The sequence below is a fragment of the Prosopis cineraria genome, unplaced genomic scaffold (assembly GCF_029017545.1).
Source record: "Prosopis cineraria cultivar Desert tree isolate PC_DT_omini unplaced genomic scaffold, ASM2901754v1 PC2, whole genome shotgun sequence".
NCBI lineage: Eukaryota > Viridiplantae > Streptophyta > Magnoliopsida > Fabales > Fabaceae > Prosopis > Prosopis cineraria.
The window spans coordinates 2,920,337-2,933,014 of NW_026555333.1; the positions used below are offsets into that span (position 1 = coordinate 2,920,337).

Below are 12,678 nucleotides of genomic sequence, written 5' to 3' on the forward strand. Positions count from 1 at the left end.
ATACAGTTTTTAAAACAAAACAAAATAAAAATCTACTTGATTATATTAATTAAAAAAAGTACTAATAATAATGGCTATAGGCAATTCATAGTAATAATTAATAATAAAAATTAATTAAGATAATTATAATTTTCAATAATCAAATATTTTGTATTTTACAAATAAAAAAATATTTTTTTTAAAAAAAGAAACAATTTTGAAAATAATTAAATGAAAAACACTTGTCCAAAAAAATTTAAAGTTTTTCTATTTTTAAAAACAACAAACATTTTTTAAAAAATAGAAAACAAACAAGCTCTTAGGCTCAGTCACCCAAATTCGTGATTTTTTTTTCTATCAAACTCTAGTTATATTCTGTTTTTTCTTCTTTAATCTTTGATCTTTTCTCTAAGGTCTAAGTTGAAGTTTTGATTTTTTCTCTAGCCTTTAGCTTTAAAATTGAAAGCTTGTGAATTATGATGTGACTACACATCTCAAGCTCCAACATTTTGTATTGAGATTGCAAGCTTGTTGCAAGTAGAGTTGAGTTGATTAAACAAATTACAACATGAGTTTGTTGATACATCATGGTTGATAGTTGATATATTATTGTTTTTTTAAAAAATTAATATTTTATTTATATATTTGTGTATATACTCTATCTGTTTTTATTTATAAGAGAAAAAATTATATCATGCAGTTTAAAAAATTAATTAACTATATTAATTGTGTTTGAAAATAAAAGATTTGCACTACAATGCTTTTCATTAATTGTATTATTCAAGCTTTCATAAATTATTTTTTATAATTATAAATGATAAAATTATGAGAGATAATTTAAAAATTTTACAATAAATATTTATTAAAAAATATAATTTTATTTATATAAATTTTTTTAAAATGTTAGTTTTTTTATAAATAAAAATAGAGTCAATATTATTTTTTATTTAATTTTTATATAATCAATTCTACCATCAGTAATTCAGTATAATCAATTGGACCATAAAAACCGGTTTGACATCCGGATCGGTTTTCAAAACATTTTGCCCTAATCATCTTGTCCCTGCATCTCTCTCCTCATTGGTCAACTCTATTCCTCCCTATCCGATAGGGCTCTCGTCCCTCTTTACCCCCGGGCCCTGCTCTCCATACCCCATACACCTCTGCATCCAAGGTAGGATTCTTTCATGCTTACTGATCTTACTCGAAATGCCCTTCCATTCCGCTGCATTTACTTCGCATCCTCCGAGTCGTGAGACCATCCTAATTTCTGAAAACTACTCCCTCTTGTAAATTTGGCCATCAAACACGGTGTGATTGGAATATCATTTTTCGTTCTTACTTTTTCCTACTTTTTTTCTTTTGGTTATAATTGCTGAACGAACTTTGCAAGTTCCGGGAGCTGATATGAATGTATATGATACAGAATTTTGGGGCTCTCAACTGTTCGCGAGCAAATTCAATGGCGTCGACCGTGGCCAATGCGCCCATTACTGTCAGAACGGTTAAGGGTTTGGACTGCCAGAATTATGTCGGTCTTAAAGCACCCACAAATTTTAAACTCAACAACGCTCGCAATGCAGTGAAGTCCCAACCTTCACGCCTTTTTGTCGTAAGAGCAAGCGAGCACCAAAGCGTTTCGGGGTCGGTAAAGAAATTGGGGCTGAGCGATGCAGAATGTGAAGCTGCCGTTGTGGCAGGAAACATCCCAGAGGCGCCGCCGGTGCCACCTAAACCGGCGCCCCCGGCTGGAACTCCGGTGGTCTCTTCGCTCGTAAGTGTAGAGTTCAACTGAACTGTCATATGAGTACTAATAACGATACAAGCTTTGACAGTATTTACCGCTAACGAAATATGGCTTATTTGATTGTTTTTGCTTCTGCACTATTTTCGGTTATTAATACATCTTGCTCAGAAATAATCGTTTTGTATCAGCCAATTCAAAGGCGTCCGCGTCGTAACCGTAAGTCCGCATCACTCAGAGCTGCTTTTCAGGAAACAAATATATCACCTGCGAATTTCGTGTACCCACTCTTCATTCATGAAGGTTGGTTTTTACTTAGACGCTTTCGACGTATTTGTATTCTAATTACGCACATCCTTATTTTGTTGCGAGCATCATACTATGCCCGTGCTGTTTTGATTTGGATTAAGAACATATGAACTTTCAGGTGAGGAGGACGCACCAATAGGGGCTATGCCTGGATGCTATAGGCTTGGGTGGAGACATGGACTTGTGGAAGAGGTTTTTATCGGCTACTGATTCTGTTTAGTTGTAGCTATGTATCTGTTGTTAAAAGCATTATCACTTTAATTAACACTTCATGCTAATAGACTTCGCCCTAGGAACTTAATGGGTTGGGATTTACGAAGTATAGTAGAATCAGTCTCATGTTAATTTTCGCCAAAATCATTCAAATAGCAGTGGTAAAGGAAGAGACAAGGGGAATGAGTTCCATATTTGATTTAAAAAAAAAACGTTTTTATTGTGGAGGTGCTGTATGGTCGTTTGGCTTTTAACACTCTTAGGCATAAGAATATTTGCAAGAACGTTTGCCCTGGACTATATTGTTTCCTTCTTTATTTCATGGCACGTTTTTGATAAATAGGATATTTGTAGCTTCTTCCTGCTGATAAAGAGTAGTTTTTTCTCTCCAGAATTTTCTTTATGTCTCAAGAATTGACTGACCAATATTGTCTGAAGATGCCCATTTATAATTTGTATATTTGATTATTATACTTGGTTACAGTATATGAGGCGCACATTGAAAATCATTTCCCCCCCTATATTCCCAATCTTCATGGCTGATATTTATGTCACCCTAGATATTTCTTGAATTAGGTTTAGCAGTTCTCAGTGAACATTTTGTGTTCCAGGTTGCTAAGGCAAGGGATGTTGGTGTTAATAGTATTGTGCTCTTCCCCAAAGTTCCTGATGCCTTGAAGGTTCTACTCTCGCTGCTTGTCAACATAGCCTTTCTATAGTGTATGCCCTTCATTTAGAATAACATCCTTCATCCTTTAGTCTCCAACAGGAGATGAAGCATACAATGACAATGGTTTAGTGCCTCGAGCAATATGTTTGCTGAAGGATAAATACCCTGATCTTGTGAGTAAACATACTTTCCTGTCTCTGAGGACAATCTATTGTGGTGCCTGTAGTATTTTAAGTCATTTTCCTTTTTTACATTATCTTTCTTCAGGTTATCTATACGGATGTTGCCTTAGATCCTTATTCTTCTGATGGGCATGATGGTATAGTCAGAGAAGATGGTAAGCAATCAAATTTGTCTATATTTGACAGCGGTCCCAATTCTTGTTAGAAAGTGCAGAAATAGTAATGTTGTCTAAGATTTTTCTGGATCAACTTTGAAATTTGTGGAGCAACTTTGATGAGTAGAGTAGAAAGCCATTAGCCATTCTGCATGCTTGAACTCTTCTTGATGGAAGAGGCTTTTTTTATATACTGTCATTAAAGCACAGTTGTAATTTATACCCTCAACATCTTGTAGGAGTTATTATGAATGATGAGACGGTTCATCAATTATGTAAACAAGCTGTGGCCCAGGTAATCTGATTCCACGTATTAAATTTAATTTTAAGTTGTAGCATGTAATATATTTTTTTTTAAACTTTTATAATATGTTGGTGACCTCCACTAATGCCTCCAAAACTTCATCTTGCATAGAATTTCAGCAGTTACTCACTGCCCATTTAATTGAGTACTGGATCGTAGCTAATTTTAGGTTATTAAAAGTTAAATTGTTTGTGAATTAGATTTTATGAAATTAATGGCGGTAACATGGGGTCTCATTGTTATAGAAAGGGTAAAGATTTTCATCACATGTTAGTACTGGGATAAAAAATTGCATGGTTTCATTTTTGGTCTTCAATATCAGCTACTAGCTTCATTTATTATTATCTTGGCGGCAACTTCATTCATTATTACTTTATTGTTTATACAAAAGGCCCGAGCTGGAGCTGATGTAGTCAGTCCTAGTGATATGATGGATGGTCGTGTTGGAGCACTGCGGGCAGCTCTTGATGCTGAAGGATTTCAGCATGTTTCTATAATGTCTTATACAGCAAAGTAAACTTTATAGCACGATTTTTTCTTTTGCCAGAAAACATGATTGTTTCCTTTATTTTCCTCTCATTTTATGTTTATGGTGGCATGCATTGGGAGATTGCTAAAGTTATTGTCAGTAGTGAAGATGTAGGCATAAATGTAAATTTTGCAAAGGAGAAGAAACTGTTGGATTGAATGAACATTTTGAAATTGGGCGGGGATCATTTTTCATTAATCCGTTCAACAATTAAAGCATGAGAATGTTATCTGTGAAGGATCTGGTTTTGGTCCCTGCCAAACTATTGTTTGTGGCGTGGGCTATGACCAAAATTTTCAATTGCTTGGCCTTGATTAGTTGTATGTGTAGCTATTCCATTGTACACAAGTTGGTTTCTTTCTCTGACATGTACATATAAACTATGTAAGCCTTTTAGCAGCCTTGCTACTATAGCAGTTTATGCATAACATCTTATCTGGCCCAATAAAAAGGTATCTTAAATAGTTGGCTTTAGCAGATTTGTACCTGACTCTCTTTTCTTATCTACTAGATAACTCATCATGCTGAAGCTCTTTCATACTGGTGCAACAGGTATGCTAGTTCATTTTATGGTCCGTTTAGGGAGGCCCTCGACTCTAACCCCAGGTTTGGGGATAAAAAGACGTACGTACATATGTTCTGTTTAACTAAAACTTTCAATCATATATCTTAGTGCATTGTCGATGCTGACTTTGCTCATAAACTTGGCTGGCCAACATAAAGTTACCAGATGAATCCCGCAAATTACAGAGAGGCTTTAACTGAGATGAGGGAAGATGAATCTGAAGGAGCAGATATCCTCTTGGTTGGTTGATGTATCTATCTATACAACATATCACATACTTTTTTTTTGTAACCTCTCAAACTTGGCAAACAAAATGGATCTGCAGGTGAAACCTGGTCTTCCTTATTTGGACATCATAAGGTTGCTGAGGGATAATTCTCCTTTGCCAATTGCAGCTTATCAGGTTCTTCTCTGGCTCATTCTAGATCTGAACAAGACATTTTCTGATGAAAAGATTGATCGGATGTTTAATTAACTTGGACTAATGCTGTAGTAAGCTGCCTAGAGGTGACTGAAATCTTCTTATGGTGGGAAAAAAATGAGAAAGCAGGGGCACAAGTTACTCGGTTGATGTAATGGCTATTGTCATTGCTCTGAGAATTAGGTTTTCTATCTCATGATTATTATTATTATTATTATTATTATTATTATTATTATTATTTTTAAAAAGGTTAGATGGAAACCTTTCTCTGCAACAATCCATTATCTTTTGGGACATTGTGTCTAGTTCTTTGATCCAATTTGGGGATATAGACCCCATGTTGAGCGTCAATGGATTTTTGATAGGAAAGAAATGAGAAGAAAGAAGGTAATATGAAGAGAAAGGATGGAGTAATTTATTTTATATGCTAAAACAATTTTTTATAGCTATAAACTATCACATCGTAGCCTCTAGGTTTTCTGCTATTGATTACTCTTCTTCTTGCCTCCCTTGTTTCCTTGGACCTTGTGGAGTATGGGTCCGGTGTATAAATAATAGAAGATGAATAACAGCTAGATCAGTTACAATGGAATGTATGCATGTCCAAGATAAGAATGTTGTCGAACAGTGGTTTTCTGGTGCAGTGAAACTTCTGCCACACACACACACAATGCTGTGGATAATTAACAATTTATCATATTTGCTCTTAAAAATGAAGAAGCTCTTCACGACTTTATGTAAAAAAATAAGATATAATTAGATAACAAAGCATGTTTGTTTTTCTCCTTCGCGTCCCACAAGTTGTGTGAATTTCATTTATTTCATGGCAAAGGTTTCTGGTGAGTACTCAATGATAAAAGCTGGTGGTGCACTTAAAATGATTGATGAAGAAAGAGTTATGATGGAATCACTGTTATGCCTCCGACGGGCTGGCGCTGACATCATCCTCACATATTTTGCTCTACAAGCTGCTAGATGCTTGTGCGGAGAGAAGAGGTAGAAGTCTCTTCATATACAGGACATTGTCCAGTGTACAACAAGACTGAAAAGCTTGAACCACTTAGATTGGATGGTGTTTCAAATCTTGGCGTACTTAGTCAATAATGAAGTGCATCTTTTGAAGCAAATCCCTAGATCCCAACCAGGCCTTCCTCCTTAGAGAGAATGCAGTCTGTATTTGTAACGGTAACAAATGTTGAATGGAGGCGGGGGCTCATGGTCTTCCCGATTCAAAGCTTTGTGGTCAATTGCCATGTCAGGGGAGAGGAACCAGGTTTTGTGAAAGTGTATCTTGCATGAATTATTGTCGTTTTTGCTGCTAGCAGTTGCTGTCATGTTTATTGCCTTTTGAATATTTAGTTTGACTTTACTCGAGAAGCCAACATTCGTGATAATGCATTATGGGAAAGCTAGTTTCTCCGCGAGAGAAATTCTTAGGTCGTGTCATTCATAAATGGCATCCCCATGCATGCTAGTGTTTGTGTGATTTGTGCTGCATATCCAAAAGGCTTGTGAGATGAGTTTTTTTTTTTTTTTTTTAAAAAGAAAACTTGGCGGGGCTGGAGAAGCGGTTTATTAGGCTGTGATACGATGTGGTAATGGCGTATGCAACATTGAAATTCGTGCATTCAAATGATTTGGGAAGCATGAACACTCGATCACCACAACAGGGATATAATAAAATGAACCTCCTTATTAATCTATATCTAGAGACATCGTGCTCCAAAACTGTCTAGATGAGGAAGGTATCGAGACAACCGCCAACGTTAATGTTTTGGTTCTGGGTGCTCAATGTCCGCGGCACCTGACTTTCCTCCATTCAACATTGATGAACACGGGATATAATAAATAAAGTAATTAATTTTATGAAACACTAATCTCAACCATTCAAAAATGGATGGATTCAATAGTTGAGATGAAAAGTAAAGAGAAAATATAGACGGGGAAATGGCGAAAAGCAAAGTCCATGTCCACGGGCCGCCCTACCCTCCACAAGGGGAAAAAAGGCTTCGCAACCTTAACTGGAAAGAGCGTGTAAATTTATGTGCAAGCTGGGAAACACGTTAATGCTTTGGACGTTAACCTTGTTCGAGGAGGTATCTCTCTGCAATGGCGGCATGAGTAGCAGCACCTATGGGAAGAACGTCTTCATCGATCATGAAGTATGGGGAGTGTCCTGTGTGAGTAGATCCCAACGTTTCGTTCCTAATTCCGATGTAGAAGAAAGCCGCCGGAACCACCTCTGAGTAAAACGAGAAATCTTCTGCACCCATCATCGGTGGAACTTGCCGGAAATTCGACGGACCCAGCAAATCCATGGACACCTTTTTCACATGTTCGTACATTCGGTCATCGTTAACTGTGGGAGGATAGATGGTATATTCCTTTTCAAAGAAGTCCACTTCCGCCGAGCATCTGTACACACTGGCCTGTTCCAGAATCACCTGCCAGACACAATGCATTCTCACTTGATTGACTGATTTGCTGTCTAGAACATCAAAAGCAGAAACTGATTCAGATTTGGGAGGCTAACCTGCTCTATCCTTTCAAGAAGCTGATAAAAGCTAGTGTTGGAGAAAGCTCTGAAGGTTCCACCTAGGACCACCGTGTCCGGTATCATGTCCAGACTGTCGCCTCCATTGAATGAAGTGACCGAGACAACCTGAATTATTCATGAAAACGACGAAATTGTTGAAGTAATCAAGAGATGGAGATCAGGTTAGGAATTTTGGAAAGACAAGGTATATGGCACGAAGTGAGACCTGTGAGTCCAATGGATTGGCTTCGCGAGAGACAATACCCTGCAAGCTGGTGACAATAGCGGAACCGGCCAGAACAGGATCAACGGAGCGGTGGGGGTTATCGGCGCGAGCCTTCTTCCCACTAATCACGGCCCTGAAAAATCCACAGCCGGCAAGCAGAGGGCCGGGCCTGGATCCAATTATGGCAGTTGGATGTTCATGGGACACGTGAACAGCGAATATAGCCTCCACGTCCTCTAAGGCACCGTCCTGTATCATTCTCTTGGCTCCATTACCCGCTTCCTCCGCTGGCTGGAATATCAGGATTACAGTCCCCTGTGATGGACACCACAAAGATGAGAGTCAGAAGAAAACAAGACAGCCTTTCGGTGCTGCACTTAGACGTGACTAGATTTCCATGCAACATGGTTTAATTTTTTTTTTTTTTACCCCCTGGTAAGTTAAGATCACAAGATCCTGATTAGAGAAAGTGAAGAATTAAATAATCGTATAACTTTTTGTAATGATTCCACCTTCCGATGCATCACTGGCACCTGCTGCTATAAAGAAAACTGAATTTGTTCCCTAGCAGTGGGTTTCAAATTCAACGGATAGAAAAGTGGATGCTCCTCACCCAACTTTAAACTGGTCCCATGCTCTGAGATTCCTTTCACTTGAATGGGCAGCATTGAATATAACAACGTGCTGTGGCCAATACAAGACAAGGCCAGCATCATTACGGCTTTCAGAACAAGTTCTCGCACAGCAAAGCGGCAGATGCCATTCCCGCCCACGATATTAAAAGCAATGAATCATATTTAATGGGCGATCCAGCAGAATGGCTGTGGCATCTACCATGGCATTCATTCATCCGGGGTGGAGATATAATGCCCATAACATATTTTTATCAAGGCACCAGACAGCGATATGGTATTAACATCTCCAAGCATTTTATGTTTCTCTAGTTAAAATTAAGTATTAGCAAATACATGAATTTTATACCTAAACTAGAATGTGAGTATGAAATCTAAGATATGCCACATTTTTCATTAGTTATGAATACTGCGGTTTTTTAAGATTTTATATCATATTATATGCGCAGAATGGAATTTAGATATAGATTTTTTAGCTAAAATTTGTTGTCTTATTTCCTCATCGTTAGCAGCATGCTTGAAAATTATAATTTCAAACCAACAAATGGCAAAGAGTATAATGTACTTTATTGTACTTTGCAATAATGAACAGGCTAGTAATATATATCAGTCATCGAAACTCTTTATCGTCCTCATCATCATGAAGAATATGCACTGCACGCATATAAGTGAGTGGCGTCTCTCTCTCTCTCTCTTTCTCGATATATATATATATATATACACACACAGACACACATATTAATAAGTATTAGTTTTTATTTATTAATTAATTATTAAATTATTAATGAAGTAAATATGCGAAAAATGTGCCCCTAGTTTGTCGAGCTCACTAAAACAGGCTAGACAATCCACCAAGCATAGTCATGTTCGCACAAATCAACGTCAATGAAAAAGAAAGGATGAACAAATCGATGATCACATGATCTACACAACAAGAAATCTGAAAGGAGAAGCCCTACGATATTCTTTCACGTAATATGGTTGAAAGATCCATTTTGAAAATAAAGAAACTTCAAGCAATGAACACGTGAAATGGTATGCTGATATGTATGTAAAACGCGGTACCGTAAGTTGCTGGAAAGTTCGGATTCCGAAAATTAATTTTAGAAAAGAAATAAAATTAATTTAAAATGAATATGGTACAACACATTATGCTGTTGGTAGAAAGTAATAATCGTTAATTTAGAATAAAGAAACTAAAAGAGAAACAGAGATGAAAGACTTTGAAAAGTAGTTGATATAAATGAATTGACTGAACACCTAAGATTGAAATATATATACATATATCAAGAAATAAATAAACAGAAAATCAATGGATATATACAAATAAAAAAGAACTAGGAAGAGTGCTGGTTATATATATTCTGTAAAAATTAATGACAAAACAAAATAAAGGAGAAAATTCAAAATCAAAAGCAACATTGTACAGCTAATCAAATCAAAATATATTTAAATCCATGAGCAAGACTGATAAATTTGCAGGAAAAGAAAGAGGGTGGCAACCTTGGCTTTTGAGCCGAACTAAGCCTAGTATGACCACATAACCCCGCATATTCCGGGACACGTGGGATAACAGTATCATTGTTACATGTGACGCTTTTCTGTATTTTTAAAAGTTTCTTAACTTCTTTTACCAAAAAAGGAAACCACGAGCAACTTCTGCCCTTTTCTGAGTCAAAATTTTTGGTGGAGGAACGGTGGGAGTTGCAAAATTCACACTCAAGAACGTGCTTTTTTTTTCCCTTTTAAAAAAGAAAAAGAAGAAGAAATTACCCTCCACTGGAGAAGCGGCGCAACCCAGGAAATATCAGATAATTCATAACGTGGACCACGATCAAAAGGAGCCTACGAAGCTACCCTCCTGGGTACTTTCGGTGAATCAGTGTCATCAATACAAATTTAGCCCACCCTATCTAACAGCTCGGCTCGCAGAAATAGAGACCTGCCCACATGGGATCCTTGTCGTACAGAGGGTAAAAAAAATAGAATGCTCTCGCCTCCGGCCATCTCACACACGCAAGTACTTGGCTCTATTTAACAAGACGATTCGATATGCATTCGAGTAATTTTACTTAATTAGTGTCGGTCTGAGTCTAAAAATAAGTGACACGGAATGTCGTTTTATAATTTTTATATTATATATAAACATGAATTATTTCTTTTTTACTGACATGTAAATTATCTTAAGATTTTGGTATATTAAGAACTTACCGTCATTCTTCTGTATTTATGATACTGAACTAATTAATAAAAGGATAATCTAAGAAGGTGGGAGATTTTTTTTTTTTTTGGTGGGGGAGAAGGTAGATGCTGAATGCATTGATCAAGATTAATGTGAAAGAGGTGAGAGTGTGTGGAGGATGAAGAATCTACATATGTCTGGGCAGCAGATCGAAAGCTGGAGAGATGATATGGAAAGAACAAAACCTTTAATAAATGCTCGCGGCTCTTCAAGATCTTGGCAGCACCAATCAGCATGGCCACATGGGCATCGTGCCCACAAGCATGCATTTTGCCAGCAACTTTGGATTTGTACTCCCATTCCACGCCCTCCTATACCATTCCATCAATTTCATCACTATTTTTCTTCTTAACACGTCCACATAATACACACACACACACACACAACCAAATGTCCTTCACATACAACAATCACCACACTTCTTTCTTACCTGTATATCACTACGTTTATATAGTCATTTGTGAAAATACATTCTAAGCTACATATTATGTATTATGCACTCAAATATTGCTTCACACTTGGATATCATTTCATTGAAGAAAAAAAATAATACACATTATTGCAAAATGATTCATGTTCTTTTATCTTTATTTCAGGTGATACAAAGTATACAATCAAGTACATCATTTCATAAGATGTCTGACACAGATTTGACAAAGTAAAAGACAAATAATATCTATGTCAGAAGAAGAGGAGACATCTCAAAACTAATTAAGACTGAATAGAATATTCTATGTCATCATTAAAAAAAGATAAATTAAATTATACAAAATATTATTGTCAAACTACACAAAACACCTTCATAATAAACAGTCCAGTTGATCATATAATTATTTTTCTAAAATTAAAATATCAAAGACATAATTATATATTTATAATCTATGAATTACAGAGTAAAAGACAGTTGGGGAAAATCGTTTGAACATTCCAAGAGGAAAACCACCGCCGCAGAAAAAACAAGCTAATCAAAGTACAGGTAACAGGCGGTGCGAACCTGAATAGGAAGCGCATCCATGTCAGCTCTGATCGCAACAAACGGTGGTCCTCCGGTGCCGATCCAGGCTCGAATTCCGGTCTTGGCTAGAGGATATCGATAACTAACTTGCATCAGATCCAGTTCTTCCCTTATCAAACGGCTCGTCTCGTACTCCTCAAAAGCTAGCTCCGGATTCTCGTGGATCCTCCTTCTCACACCTCTCAACCACTCTCCTATCTCCGGCTGCCGCGCTATGCTCAGCACCGCCTCTGAACAATCCTTGCTCCACACCGAGCAGTCCTCCTCCGCCGTCGTTCCTCGGCGAGTCTGGTTCTTGCAAACCGCCAAAGACAAGGAAGTCGTCACCTCGTCGTCTTCCGGATCGTAACATCTCCGGTCGGCGATGAAGGCGCCGTCATAAGCGGAAGAACTGAAAGTCCTGCGCTGGGAGGGCAAGGCTGTCGAGTCTCTGGAAACCAAAGCGTATAATAAGAATAAAATCGCCATGGAAAACGAGTATTTGCGTGGATTCATGTGGCCAGGAAGCGGAGCGTGGAAGGGCAAGACCATTGCAGAGAAGGCGAGCACAAGAGAGGAGGGGAGAGGATGAATGATCATATGAAGACCTTGGAATTTAAACACGTGGGGATAACAAGATGACAAGATTGCTGGGCTTTTATTATTTTATTGTGAATTATGTATATTAAGATTTTTGGGAGAAAATAAAAAGTACATTTTTTGGGGGTGTAGAGACGAAAGAAGGGTATCAATTTGAGCACGTGGGTAGAACTACGCCCAGTGATGGCAGGAGCTGTCTGAATCGTGTAGGGTGGGACCCAACCAGGCCACCACTGTCAAGAACGTTTTTCAATGAAACGGACGCATTTGACTGCGTGCTTTGATGGACACGGGAGAATCGTCTTCTCTTCTCATCCATTTCCGTTTCTCTTTCCAATTTTTAACCACTAAATTATAATTTAAATAATTTAAATTTA

The 12,678-nt window shown here is 37.5% G+C and overlaps 2 protein-coding genes across 3 annotated transcripts; one reads left to right on the top strand and one right to left on the bottom strand.

Moving 5' to 3' along the window:
- The first annotated feature begins 1,016 nt into the window (after positions 1 to 1,016).
- On the top strand, positions 1,017 to 6,517 carry LOC129301975 (delta-aminolevulinic acid dehydratase, chloroplastic). Of its 2 annotated transcripts, none has more exons than XM_054940624.1 (13): positions 1,017 to 1,153; positions 1,406 to 1,753; positions 1,915 to 2,026; positions 2,151 to 2,224; positions 2,857 to 2,925; positions 3,005 to 3,088; positions 3,183 to 3,252; positions 3,492 to 3,547; positions 3,948 to 4,069; positions 4,638 to 4,709; positions 4,809 to 4,890; positions 4,976 to 5,053; positions 5,904 to 6,517. In XM_054940624.1, exons 2-13 carry the CDS (start codon positions 1,442 to 1,444, stop codon positions 6,069 to 6,071), a joined length of 1,299 nt encoding a protein of 432 aa, XP_054796599.1. In that variant the 5' UTR covers positions 1,017 to 1,153; positions 1,406 to 1,441; the 3' UTR covers positions 6,072 to 6,517. The 2 variants fall into 2 exon arrangements, with proteins under 2 accessions (XP_054796599.1, XP_054796600.1); XM_054940625.1 differs by having other exon boundaries at positions 1,150 to 1,290.
- A 227-nt stretch (positions 6,518 to 6,744) lies between these two features.
- LOC129301973 (IAA-amino acid hydrolase ILR1-like 6) lies at positions 6,745 to 12,292 on the bottom strand. The gene is made up of 5 exons (XM_054940623.1): positions 11,702 to 12,292; positions 10,893 to 11,018; positions 7,834 to 8,148; positions 7,605 to 7,733; positions 6,745 to 7,515 (listed from the first exon to the last, which is right to left on the bottom strand). The coding sequence occupies exons 1-5, from the start codon at positions 12,251 to 12,253 to the stop codon at positions 7,150 to 7,152; spliced, it is 1,488 nt and encodes a 495-aa protein (XP_054796598.1). The 5' UTR covers positions 12,254 to 12,292; the 3' UTR covers positions 6,745 to 7,149.
- Between the last annotated feature and the right edge of the window lie 386 nt (positions 12,293 to 12,678).

What these genes read in the sequence shown, in the direction of transcription:
- LOC129301975 (XM_054940624.1), top strand. Translation starts at nt 1,442, where the DNA reads ATGGCGTCGACCGTGGCCAATGCGCCCATTACTGTCAGAACGGTTAAG. An exon ending in CTCCGGTGGTCTCTTCGCTC is followed by an intron (nt 1,754 to 1,914) that starts GTAAGTGTAGAG and finishes GTTTTGTATCAG; the next exon opens with CCAATTCAAAGGCGTCCGCG. An exon ending in CCCACTCTTCATTCATGAAG is followed by an intron (nt 2,027 to 2,150) that starts GTTGGTTTTTAC and finishes ATGAACTTTCAG; the next exon opens with GTGAGGAGGACGCACCAATA.
- LOC129301973 (XM_054940623.1), bottom strand. Translation starts at nt 12,253, where the DNA reads ATGGTCTTGCCCTTCCACGCTCCGCTTCCTGGCCACATGAATCCACGC. An exon ending in TGGATGCGCTTCCTATTCAG is followed by an intron (nt 11,019 to 11,701) that starts GTTCGCACCGCC and finishes GGAATGGTATAG; the next exon opens with GAGGGCGTGGAATGGGAGTA. An exon ending in TTCTTGAAAGGATAGAGCAG is followed by an intron (nt 7,516 to 7,604) that starts GTTAGCCTCCCA and finishes TGTGTCTGGCAG; the next exon opens with GTGATTCTGGAACAGGCCAG.